At 37.5% G+C, this 12,970-nt stretch overlaps 3 protein-coding genes across 8 annotated transcripts; all 3 read left to right on the forward strand.

The window, feature by feature from the left end:
- The first annotated feature begins 2,077 nt into the window (after nt 1–2,077).
- LOC140980554 (protein CHUP1, chloroplastic-like) lies at nt 2,078–5,292 on the forward strand. 2 transcript variants are annotated; one of them, XM_073446446.1, is made up of 4 exons: nt 2,078–2,610; nt 2,696–2,844; nt 3,164–3,931; nt 4,208–5,292. In XM_073446446.1, exons 3-4 carry the CDS (start codon nt 3,500–3,502, stop codon nt 5,111–5,113), a joined length of 1,338 nt encoding a protein of 445 aa, XP_073302547.1. In that variant the 5' UTR covers nt 2,078–2,610; nt 2,696–2,844; nt 3,164–3,499; the 3' UTR covers nt 5,114–5,292. The 2 variants fall into 2 exon arrangements, with proteins under 2 accessions (XP_073302547.1, XP_073302546.1); XM_073446445.1 differs by having other exon boundaries at nt 2,696–2,763.
- Nucleotides 5,293–5,880: 588 nt separating this feature from the next.
- Nucleotides 5,881–7,384, forward strand: LOC140980557 (uncharacterized). Its single transcript, XM_073446449.1, has one exon. It carries the CDS (start codon nt 6,302–6,304, stop codon nt 7,229–7,231), a length of 930 nt encoding a protein of 309 aa, XP_073302550.1. The 5' UTR covers nt 5,881–6,301; the 3' UTR covers nt 7,232–7,384.
- Nucleotides 7,385–8,250: 866 nt separating this feature from the next.
- On the forward strand, nt 8,251–12,666 carry LOC140980548 (uncharacterized protein At1g51745-like). 5 transcript variants are annotated; one of them, XM_073446435.1, is made up of 4 exons: nt 8,251–8,539; nt 8,621–9,161; nt 10,446–11,311; nt 11,564–12,666. In XM_073446435.1, the coding sequence occupies exons 2-4, from the start codon at nt 8,971–8,973 to the stop codon at nt 12,643–12,645; spliced, it is 2,139 nt and encodes a 712-aa protein (XP_073302536.1). In that variant the 5' UTR covers nt 8,251–8,539; nt 8,621–8,970; the 3' UTR covers nt 12,646–12,666. The 5 variants fall into 5 exon arrangements, with proteins under 5 accessions (XP_073302536.1, XP_073302535.1, XP_073302538.1 ...); XM_073446434.1 differs by having other exon boundaries at nt 8,624–9,161; XM_073446437.1 differs by having other exon boundaries at nt 8,792–9,161.
- The last annotated feature ends 304 nt before the right edge of the window (nt 12,667–12,970 follow it).

Raw genomic sequence — 12,970 nt, forward strand, 5'->3', positions numbered from 1 at the left:
TTGGAGAGTTTTATGAAACGTATCAATAAGTTAGACTTATATTAAAAGTTGTTTTTGCAATAAATAAACTCGAACGCTCGAGATTTTTGGATGCACACATAAAAGAGTAGGTCTCTTGTGAGACGCTATTGCGAATCTTTATTTGTGAGACATGTCAACCTTACCAATATTCACAATAAAAAGTAATACTCTTAGCATAAAAAAATATTTTTTCATGGATGATCCAAATAAAATATATGTCTCACAAAATATGACTGGTGAGACCGTCTCACATAAGTTTTTGCCCACATAAAAATACACATCACTTTGGAGTATATTTTATTTTCCAATAAACTATTGCAAAATTTGTGGAACACGACTACATGAGTTTAGAATCTGATTACCCTTCACTAAGTCCAGAAACGGGAGACAAAGTACTTGTGGTCCTGCTCGTATATTTATAAGGAAATTAGAATTGACAACATTAACGTCCGATGGAGAAAAAAGAAGAAGAAAAGTGTTGATATAAAAAGATTCTTATATATATATATATACACACACATTATATTTATAATGTCCGGAACACTCGTAATGATCAAGCATCATATATTCTTGTTTTGCATGATCAGGCATCATATATTCTCCTTTTTATAATTGTGTTCTTATTATCTTATCATTTAATTTTGGTTTTGCAAAAAGATAAATTAAACTAAAATTGGCATATATTCTTTAATTGTCGTGTGCGAAAATTGTCTTATTATATACAATTAAAGGTATATTCGATATTTTATTAAAATACTAATATTTATCACTTATTTACCAAATTCTCTGCATTAAAAAAATTTAACTTTTCACCTCGATTTTTAAACACTATCGACTCTATCACAATCTATAAATTTAAACATTCTTATAAAAGAATAATCTTTTGCAAACAATTTCTAATTTAGAATACTTTTAACTATATTTTTTTTTTACAATCCTTTTAAAACTAAAAGATTTGTATTAAGACTGATTGATTTTCAAGTTTTCAGTAAAAATATGGTAATTATTATTGATTTAGATATCGTCTGAAGTTTGGATGAGACGAACGATGATACCCCGGAATGTCTCGGGCCATGGAACCGGGATATGGATAGTGCCCGGATCAGGACGATAGACTATTCCCGGGCCAATAAGACGACGACCCGATTGGAAAACCGGATCTTAAGCCGCCTGGGACGTTGAAAGTGCGGTTTGGAGAATTTGTGAAGAGGCCAGTCAAAAGGCCGAGCCACTGAATACCCGGATCATCGCCTTCCCAGGCCATTGGATGCCCGGGCCCTCAGGTGGTTCTCCGAAAAGCATTTTACCCAGGCCGCTTCGATATGAGTGCTGCATTTAATTGCGTCGATAAAGTAGAGTGTGTGCAGTCGACCTATCTCTGACATCAATGCAAGTGGTTGACAAAATCAGGTGGGCTGAATGTGACTAGTAGGAGATTTGACATGTCAGAATAATAGGGTATAATCAGCCGTCTTACTATAATTAATGATCAGTACAAAGAACGAGGTCATCATTACATCCTCTACTATAAATATCATGTTCCTTCTTTGCATTTACTATCTATTGACACATTGAATGCTCTCATTTATTACTTATTTACTCCCCATCTCCCACACCAATCACACATCCCTCACGGGGTTACATTGGTTTCTTGCTTGAGTTTCTCACTGACTTAAGCATCGAAGTGGTCACGCCGGACACCCCTCCGACGCCCATTCACGTAGTTACTCTCTTGGTTGCAAATCCTTATATCATTGTCCAGGAAGCAAGCTATCGATCCAGGCGTCTTGTTCTCATTTTCTTTCATTATCTTGATAGCATATCCGATAGAGCATCCGACCCGGCTCGTTCATTTCACCCGGATCGCATCAAACGAAAAATTGAATAAAATTTCGTCTCGACAAGCTAGTCTTTTACAAGAAATTGAGGATGAAAAAGGCCGATAAATTTACTGTCCACTTGTGAAAATTACGTTGAATGGGACATTACGTAGAGAATTAAATAAGGTTGTTCACGCACAACGGCCAAGAAATTTTTTGATGAAAAAGGAAAATAAAAAATAAAAGAAACAGCACCATGATTCCCCCTTTCCCATATCTCTCTCTTTCCCGTTTGCTGCAAATCGGTCTCACTGTATGGGGAAGCAAATTCTTGTTTCGTTTCTGAGTTCCAATTATTTACGTTGAAGAATTAAAATATTAGAAAAAATTTATGTTTTAAAATAAATAATATTTTTCCTCAAATGGGGGTTTTTTTTTTTCATTTTTTTTTCATTTTTATATGGTGATCCTATGTGCATTTTCAACTTCTTGTATATTTATGATTGAAAGATGGAAACTTTTTTTTATTAATATGTTTACATGCAATTTGGAATGATTTGAACTGACGAAGCATCTTGTGGACAAGATTGAGCGTTGAGGTATTTTTATTTGAAAATGGTGGCGAGAGGGAAAAGGGAAATCCCCTTAAGACCTGTGGTTTTGAAGTTTGGGGTGGCTTTGGCTATTTCTCTTGGTGGGATTCTTTATATTTATTTCAAAACCAAAAGAATCAAACCCCCTAAATCGAAACATTCTTACATATCTCCAGGTTAGATTTCTCACCTTTTTTTTTACTGTTTTCTAATGATCCTCGTTTTTTGTTTTCTTTAAAGATGCATGATTTCCTTGTATAGATCGTGGTACCAGGAATGATTCAAGAAGATAACACGGTGTGCTCAGAGACGATAATCATGCTGTGCATGTAATGCCAAACTCTTGCTCATGTGCAGACCCAAGAATTTGTGTATTTGAGCAGAGTTGACTTTTAGTGTGTTGAGCATTGGTGAGATTTATTTATTTTATTTTGTTGATAGGAGAACTACGATACTCTCTTCGTGCCAGATAGTTTGGCTCTGAGTGGGAAGTGTACTATGATGCAAATTTTCTTATTGTGGTTGACAATTGTATTTTTTTTAGAAAGGGTATGAATGAACTTCAAATCTTATTGATTTTGTTAAATATAGTGAATGATTATTGAATCTATGATCTTTTGTGTGTTTTCTTCTAGAAAAGTTCGAGTGAAACCTGCAGAAATTATAAACAAATTGCTTCCACACCGAAAGACAATTGTGTCGAAATTTACTTTACTTTGTTTTGTTCAGGATTTGTCTCCGACAAAAGTTTCTTCTCCAAATTCTTTCAGCAATGTCTCTCCTAGTAGCAGAAATAGTGGAGACATAGATGGTTATCTATTACCGGAGTTTAATGAGCTCGTCAAAGAATGCAACACGAGGGATAATATTTCTCCGAGGAAGAGTGGGGAATCATTAGGATCGAATGTAGAGTCACCTAGGGAATGCAGGAGTGCTGAAATTGAAGATCAAATTAGAGAGATTAGAGGGCTTAGGAGTAAAGTTCAAATTCTGGAGGAACGGGAGAGGATTCTTGAGATTCAACTACTGGAATATTATGGCCTCAAAGAGCAAGAAACTGCTGTTATGGAGCTTCAGAACCAGATAAGATTAAATGACATGGAGGCGAAAATTTATGATCTTAAAATTGGGTCGTTGCGTTCAGATAAGAGAAGATTAGAGGCTCAATTGACAGATTATGCAAGAGTTGTGACAGAACTCGAAGCTGCAAAAGCTAAGGTAAAGATCCTACGGAAGAAACTTAGGTCTGATGCTGAACAGAATAGGGAACAGATCTTGATTCTTCAAGAAAGGGTTATGAAGCTGCAGGACCATGAAAAGAAGGCTGTCGAAACAGATCACGACGTTGAACTGCAGATACAGAAACAGAAGGAGTTGGAGATAGCATGCGAAGAAATGGACAAAGTGAATAAAAATTTGAAGATAGAAAATTCCGATTTGGCTCGGAAGTTGGAATGTCTGCAAATGCTTGCAACATCTGCATTAGACAATGAAGAGGTAATCGTTTGTTGTTGAGACCAATAGTTATCCTGTGGCTGTTTGTGTGGCATAACAAACAAAAAATAGTATTGAGCAGCTGAATAGTTTGTAGCAAAGCAAAAGAACTCGCTTTCTCGGAAAAAGGAAAAAAAAACACGCCCATATAACAGGTGTACAGTTTAACATATACCATCAGCCTTTTGGTACAACGCCAACGTTCGGTCCTCCATTTGTTATTTGATTTTTTAATTTAGAGTGATGGTGGCATAATATTGGGTTTTCATTATATATCAGGAGCAAGTTATTAAAGAAGAGAGCCGGCATTTAAGACAGCAAAATGAAGATTTAACAAAGGAAATTGGCCAACTACAAGCTGATCGATGCACAGATGTTGAAGAGCTCGTCTATCTCAGATGGATAAACGCTTGCTTACGCCACGAACTGAGAAATTTTCAACCTAGCTGTGGTAAAACACTTGCCCGGGATCTCAGCAAGACGTTAAGTCCCAAATCAGAAGAGAAAGCTAAGCAGCTCATACTTGAATATGCAAGTAAAGAAGGCTCCATGGACAAGGGACCGAATACTATGGATTTTGATTCTGACCAGTGGTCATCTTCACAGGCTTCGTATCTTACGGACTCGGGAGAGCCGGACGATTCATCCATTGATACTCTGTCGACTAAAAAACCAAACCCACCAAGCAAAACGAGGATTTTTTCCAAATTAATTAGGCTATTGCGAGGAAAGGACAGTCGTCGTCATCAGGCTCCACTGAAAAGAAATGTATCTGTGGATGACACCTTAGGTAGATATTCTAGCGATACTCAACCAGAAATTCAAGCCGATTGTGGTCCCGATGGCCTTATGACAAATTTTATAACTTCATCTGGTGAATCATCTAGATGTTCTTTCGATCTACAAAGATCCTATTCACGAGGACAAAAGAGCATAACTCGGGAAAGCAGCAGTTGTTCTCGAAGAAACAGTGATGATAGTTCCTTGAGTATTTTCAGAAGAATTGATTCAGTATCGGAAGATGCGAATGATTCGTCTTCAAGTAACCACCAGCCTACACAAGATGTTCAAACTGCTGAGAAATCTGAACTAATCAAATATGCTGAAGCCCTGAAGAAGTCGAGGACAAAATCTTCCTTTCGCAAAAGATCCTCCTCATTTAGTTCTTTGATCTCTTATACATAATTTTCTTTTTTCTTGTTTCTACAACAGCCCTCTAGAAATCGACACGGGGTTCATAAAATTGTTGAAAAGGCACTTATACACATCTGAGGTTCTTTATTATTATATATGGTTGAGATTTGTAGCTAGTTGAGTACGTTGAGATTTAAAATGTACATATTTTACCCGGAAAATAAATAGAAAGAAAAGGTCGTTTATTATCTCATTTCTTCTCAATGTTTTACTCAATTTTATGCCTTAAACACTAAAAAGTCAAGACGAAACAAGCAAATTGAAGCAGCAAGAATCGACCTCCTCGGCTCCTCTACTAAAATATCAAAATATTTACTTTCTGATTATTTTTTTTAGTACAGCTGAGACGAGGTGGGGGTGAGGAAATTTTTTGTTTTACGCGGGTTCCAAACCACCACGCCTCTCCCCTTTGTGGAAGAGGTCTATGCCAACGCATCTAGAAGGTGGTGGCACTTGAAGATGTGTTTGATATATGTATTTATGCACGAATTCATATTTTTCTACGAGATGCAACATTCTTTGAGTAAAAGTGAGATCTTGAATATCTTTATCGTCAGAAGGAAAATACGATCAGTTCCAGATTTTAAGCTGGTAAACTTGGCAAGTTTATTATTTTATTGTGACTTGATCACTGATCAAGGAAGGAGTGTCACCTTAATCTTAACAGTCGAGATAAAAAAAATTGAGATAGCGATAGACCATAGAAAGTATTTTGACCATTGATTTCTCAATATGTAATCCTTCCTTTCAGAGAAACCTCTTCTTGATGAAAATATTTCCTCGACCGATGAAATCTGATGTTCTATTTTTCATCCATGTTTTTCCAAATATTTCTTTAAATTTTTCACCAAAATTTTCACCAAAATTTTCATAACTTTTTTTCTTGACATAAATCCGATATTTTTCATGTGCAAGATTTGATCTTGCCATGCCCGATTCTTTGTTTTTCATGTACAAAGTATTCATTCATCCAGCCATTGATGGGGATATTGATCGGTCGATTCTTGATGAGATTCCGAGAGACTATCCTTTCATGAGGTAATTCTCCGAGAAAAACTCCAATTCTAAGAAAAATCAGATTCCCTTTTCTCCAAATCATGGAATTTATTGTTTTGTGTTTATGATTTATCACATTTAAGTCCGTCCCATTTTGGCTACAAAAGAATAAAAAAACCAAGAATGGCGTACCTTGTGAGGCCAAATTCTTTGTCCTCGTCGCAAGCACCCTATGCTCAAAGATTAACAAACGATCCAGTGACGTATAAAACCGCACAAAGTACCGTAACTTGCACGTATCAGGCACATATAACCGGTTTCTGGCGAAATGTGACTGTTTTATGGAGCAAGAATCTGATGAATCACTCAGTAACCATATCTATCGATAGCGTGGAGCGTGATCACAACTACGAATGCAAGATCGATCTAAAACCTTGGCATTTTTGGGCCAAGAAAGGGTACAAAACATTTGAAGTTGATGGCAATGAGATTGAAGCATATTGGGATTTAAGATCAGCAAAATTTTCAGGCGGTCCAGAGCCCTGCAGTGATTTCTACGTCGCCTTAGTTTCTGAGGAAGAAGTTGTGTTACTACTAGGAGATTACAAGAAAAAGGCTTACAAAAGGACAAAGTCCAGACCAGCCCTTGTTGATGCCATGTTGTTTTTCAAGAAAGAACATGTCTTTGGCAAGAAATCCTTCTCCACTAGAGCAAGATTCGACCACAAGAAACGTGAGCACGACATAGTTGTGGAGAGCTCGACTTCTTCCGGGCACAGAGACCCTGAAATGTGGATTAGTATTGATGGGATTGTGCTCATACACGTCAAGAATCTGCAGTGGAAGTTTCGGGGGAATCAGACCGTGGTAGTGAACAAGCAGCAGGTTCAAGTGTTTTGGGACGTCCATTCATGGTTGTTTTGTGCACCGGGGTCCAGTTACGGGTTGATCATATTCAAGCCCGGTGCCCCGGAGGCGGATAGTGATGTAGAGGAGAACAGTTGGTGTGATGCTGCTAGTGATTGTAGTGCAAATAGCAGGTATTTTTCAACACAGAGTTACTCAAAGGCATCACACTTCTGTCTCTGTCTTTATGCTTGGAAGATTGAGTGAGATCGAAAATCAATTTGTATGCAAATGTGAAAGATTCAATATCATATAGTATATATGATGTAGACAGGAGAAAAGGCAGCTCAATGTTGCTGTTGATGTTCTTGCATGGAACTTGGAAGAGGGTTGCATATACATAACTTGGAACAGCATTTACATTACAGATATAGATACTATATAACATATTGTATAGCCATCGAATTTTGTGCGTTATCCGGTTCGTATATAGATTTTTTTTTTTTGAGAGAAAACACAATTAAACATTAATAGCATCCAACGATGTTACACCCAACGTATATAGATTTTGTTGGAACCAAAAAACTTAAATGGTTTTTAAATAATTTAATATATAATTTTGTTAAAAAAAACTAATAATTCGTCTCTTGAAAACCATTAGACCAGCTTATTCAATTGTGTTTTCAAAATTATATTTTGATACTCTCTTCACACGAGCATAACATAACATGTTGTTGGCATTGCAACTTATCGAGCAGATTAGGATGTCAAACCGTTGGTAATATATATTTTGCTAAATATTTTTTGGGTTAGCGAGATGTTACGGTAGTAGTAATAAAATCACTGCACATCCAACGACTATCATTGATAACGATTATTATTGATCTAAAGATATCATGTACATGCTCGACTTTAAGTAAAAAAAAATGTTTGATAACGGATCCAACCTGAAAATAACAACCTCGTTGAACTAACATAAATTTTGGTCCATGGGCAATGACTCTATATGACTCTATTATAAGCAATTCAATTCCTGCATGTGGGAAAAGTGTAGAACCCTTGCATATCAAATTCTTAGAGAAGCCCTAATTAGTGGATGAGTTGAATTGGGATATATTTTAAAATTATCTCGTTTCAAAAATATTTTGTTAAATATAATATATTTTTATTTATTTGACAAAGAAAAAAAAATCAAAAACATGGGATTTGAGAAATGAGACTAGCTAATTCCAAAAGTGTATATAAGTAAATAAATAAATTAATAATTAATTGCATATTAATTTCAAGAAAGTCTCACTTCCTCTCTCGCTTGGAAGACAGAGGGTTCCTCTCTGTGTCGACGCATATACGCCAAAGGGAATTCGTTTCCAGTTTTTCGACTGTGCAACAACTCACTCTGCTTCGTAGCTTATCGGCCGCGCCACTATTACACACACACGAGCGTGTAAATGAGCATACACTCGTTTTTTCTCCCATTTCTTGTGCTCATTTTTAATCCAAAAGTCACCGTTTCGCTTGTAAAATAGCCACCGCTTAAAGAAACACGGGGACGCACTGTAGAAGTCCTTTGTAATGGTACGGTTATTGATTTTTACTTTAGGTGGAAATGAGGAAAAGAAACTGAAAAAGAAACATCTTTTGCATAAATTTTTGTAGCAGATCTCTCTCTGATTATCTTCTTGATACAGCATGCGTTAGAGGATATTTTGCTTAATTTTATTCGGTTCTGTGATCTGATTCTTTTTGTTTTCATTTTTATCTTTGGGCATTGTGTTTCATTTTGGTTTTGTTGTGTCCTCTAATCTTTGTCGGTGGTGTTCTTGTTAGTGTTGATGGAAATTTGCATTCTGGCGCAGGGAGGGTTGATGAATTTTTCTGGAGGATTTCTGTGGGTGACGAAAATGCTGACTTGAAATAAATTATGTGAAAACTATTTATGTTTACTTTCTTCCGTTCTTTTGGGTTGCTGGGTTTAAACTAAGAATCCCTTTTGTCTGTGGTGTGGAATGGGTGGTTCTGGTATTGGCTCCAGCAAGGGCATTGACCCATCAGTTGGTGGGCTGGTTTGGGTTCGACGGAGGAATGGGTCGTGGTGGCCTGGCCGAATTCTAGGTCCGGAGGAGTTACCTGAGAATTGTTTGTCGATGCCAAGACTGGGGACCCCTGTAAAACTTCTTGGGAGGGAGGACGCAAGTGTGTAAGTATTATTTTAGTAATTTCTTTAATTTGCATGATTATGTTTCTAACTCTAGCAGGTTACCGAACTGAAATGTTGCAACCTATTAATCGATATTACAGAATAGGTACCAGATAATCATGATGTTTAGACAGTTTTGCGGGCTTGAGCCATTTTATCTGTTTACGGAGATTGTTCATGTGGAGAAGTGGAGCAATTATCAAAACTTTAAACTTTAAGTTTGTCATTTGGAATGTTGGGACTTGTGTGTTTTCCTCGTCTTCTCAATCAGCATCACTGTTAATCTCAATTCGTCGGTTATTTAGTTTTTTCCCTTTTTTTATATGTCATCGTGGAAGCGAGAATCTACATCTAGTTATAATATATCATGGCAACTGTCGCAAGATGTTACTCTGAAATCATAGAAACAAGCAGAGTTTTGTGAATAATTTAAAACTCACCAGCTGTTTTCGATTTCTGATTTATTTATCCAAATCAGGTCAATCCCATATTCGGTGCGTAAATTTTGTATTTGTGTGTCAAAATTATTTTTAATTCCACAAAAAATTGGGGTTGATATGTCCTCTGTCGTTCTGTAGATACCACCCATAAAAATTTTATAATTCTTCCAGTATTGATGATAATAGAAAAGTGAGCTGGATTATAAAGGAATATGTATATATTTTTGCCCTTGTTTGAGTTCTATTTTTTTATCATTTGAAATTTTGAATGCACACAATTCTGTTCTTAACATCTTAAGTTGGCGATGTCCTCTGTTGCATATCCTATTATAGTTCAGCTTTACTGAATAACGACTGCAGGAAGCACATCTGTTTTTACAATAATGTTCTATGACCATAAGTATTTAAAATATAAGTTTCTTGTCTATGGTTGACCATGACAACTATGCTGCCATAAGTATATTTTCATCAATTATTGTGACTTTTGAAAAATCATATCCGTGAAATGAGGTAAAAAAGGACTGGACAAAAGTAGTGTTGTAAGAAGCAAGTATGAGTACTTCGTAGCTTTTTTGAGAAAATACTTGAACTAGAAATGGATGATTGAAACATCCTCGACTTACCTCGATCTTACTACTTTTTCCATCTGGGTGTCCTGGTTGTCAGTATCAGTTGCCTCCAATGCAAAGGATTACTTTCTGTGATGATTGGATACCAAATATTCTGTGTTTCGCTTATTCTATACTTTTAAGCTGAATTTCTAATTTTCTCCTCCCCAAAAAATTTGGTGTTATTTTTCGTGTTATGATTTATTTGGTCAAAATTATTGTTGATGCTCTTTCAGGGACTGGTATAATCTTGAGAGATCGAAAAGAGTTAAAGCTTTTCGCTGTGGGGAATATGATGATTGCATTGAGAAAGCTAAGGCTGCTGCATCTCATCCCTCGAAGAAAGCTGTCAAATATGCTCGAAGAGAAGATGCCATCATTCACGCTCTTGAGCTTGAAAGTGTTCGTCTTGGAAAAGAGCATCCAGACTTCTCTGACAGACCAGATACATATGAGGATCATCCTCGTGTTGATGAATCACCTTGTTCATTTCACACTAATCAGGAAAGCAATGATCATGTTGATGGAAATTTGAGTAGTTGTGATGTATTAGATTCGAGTTGTTCGCCTGAAGAAAGTGAAGATGATTCCATCCAAGAGGAATCCCAGTCTGGTTTATCATTTGTGAAATCACATCTTGTGGATGCTGCTAAGGAAGGAGCTAAGCGGTGGAGAACTCCAAATGATTCAGAGGATGATGGAACAGAAGGTGCAAGGCGTATGAAAGGACTCGAGGACCTAGGATTAGGCGTCGCATCATCCTTGAAAAGGAAAAGGTCTCTGGTAGATCATGTTCATGAATTCTTAAAGAAAAAAAATCGCCGCCGTGCTTTGACAAAAGTTTTGGAGAGTTCTCCAAGGTTGCCTGTCCGTGTTTGTGCATCATCCTCTCCAAATGTATCATGCTTTTCGGGAGCATTGGACTGCAGGGTTTCTGGATTAGAATCTAACGTTATTAATAACTCAGGCAGTATGACTGTTTCATGTCAGAATGGAACATTATTAAACACATCTAAGCATGTGAGCAATACTTCAGTTAGATGCAAACTGAAGGAGAATGATTCTCTGGAAGAATTGTTTCATGTGCCCCTTGTCGCTCAAGGTTAGCATCATGCATATATGACTGGATAAAGGTGGTTGTAAGTGTAACCTTTTCATTTCTTTATGTTTATACATCTTAATTTCAGTGTCCCGTTGTTGGAAATTACAGTAGAAATTTCCCAGTGCTTTGACAAATATTATTGTCAAATTTGGATATTACAGTGTTGTGTTCTTTGCTGCTCGCATTCTTTTTTTGAGAATGTATCATTAACGTGTTTTGTTTAATATACTTGTGTAAATGTTGCTGTGTCAGGCTTCTCCAAAATTGTTTCCGCGGACTCACAGAAGGTCCGGAATGGTGCTGGGGCAGAATCTAGCCAAAGTAGTCATGTAGAAACCCCATCTTTGGGGAACGAAGAGCACAATGAATCTGGTTCTACCGGCACAGGTGCTGCTTACATTCATGATATCAGCCAAAGCATAGATAAAGGTGCCTCTGAATGGCAGTTGAAAGGGAAGAGAAACTCTAGGTCAAGGAAAACTGATGCAGATATTGAGGCTGATGTGTGTATTGACGGTGACAGCCCTTTTGGTGGCTCTAATAGAAAGGCGGATTTTAGCCGTCTTTGTGGCACCCTCATTTCAGAAAGCTACAGTTGTCATTCAAATAACAGGCCTCCGGCAGAAACTCATATCGAAAGCTCTCATAGATGGAGTTGGGGCAGTAGGAAAGATTCTTGTGCCGGAGGATCAACACCTGAGCCGATGCTTCCTCAGAGGTCACTTCCATATCGTCAGTCTCGTTTCATGCTAAACCCAAAGTATGAAACCCCCGAGCTTTCTCTCAGACACCATGTTTCCGGTTCTGGCTTGTATGATGTGACTGTGGAGGTAAAAGGTAGCTACCGGCCTCAGTGTGTTCCTTATATTTCTCTCATGAGCAGGCTAAATGGACGGCCCATTGTAGGTCATCCACTTGCAATCGAGAAGCTAAGTGGTGGTATGTACGACAATCTAATTAGAATGGCCAAATGTCGCAGCAGAGGATCTGAGTTGGACACATCTGATTATCGTAATGTAGATATGGTTTATAGAAAGAGGCCACGTGGAATAGCCCTGAGCAAGAATCACAATTTTCAGGCTTGCGGCTCACCGACAAAATCTCCAAGATCGAGGCAAAATGTGCTTTTGTCAAAGAAGATTAGAAAGTTGTCTTCCCTGACCAGTTCCCGGAGAACCAAAGAAAAAAGACAACCGGTAGTTGAAAAACTCAAGGGCCCTTGTATATCTTCCATCCCTTTAAACGTAGTTTTCAGTAGAATCATGGCGGCCATGAATAGCTCGACTCGACCTGCGCCTCGGCTGATTGATCAGCCAGCCACAGTGAATAAATAAATTATGATGTTTGTGTTCACGAATGGATAGATCTGTACCCATCTTTAGTTGAATAGGCAGCCATTTTCAGCATTCTTGATCAACTGAATGCTAACTTGACTATACATTATGCCCTGCCTTTGTATAAAAATTATACTGGGAACTGGCATTTTCTTTGTCGGTGAGAACCAGATTCAGATAGGGATGGCAATGGGTAGGGTATGGGTCGGATTTCATACATCCATCCCCATACTCATTTATTAAATTCATCCCCATACTCATCGGGTATTGAATTTCATCCTCATCCCCATCCCCATACCCATCGGATTATCGGATATCCATACCC

This window comes from Primulina huaijiensis, chromosome 7, assembly GCF_012295235.1.
Source record: "Primulina huaijiensis isolate GDHJ02 chromosome 7, ASM1229523v2, whole genome shotgun sequence".
Lineage (NCBI taxonomy): Eukaryota > Viridiplantae > Streptophyta > Magnoliopsida > Lamiales > Gesneriaceae > Primulina > Primulina huaijiensis.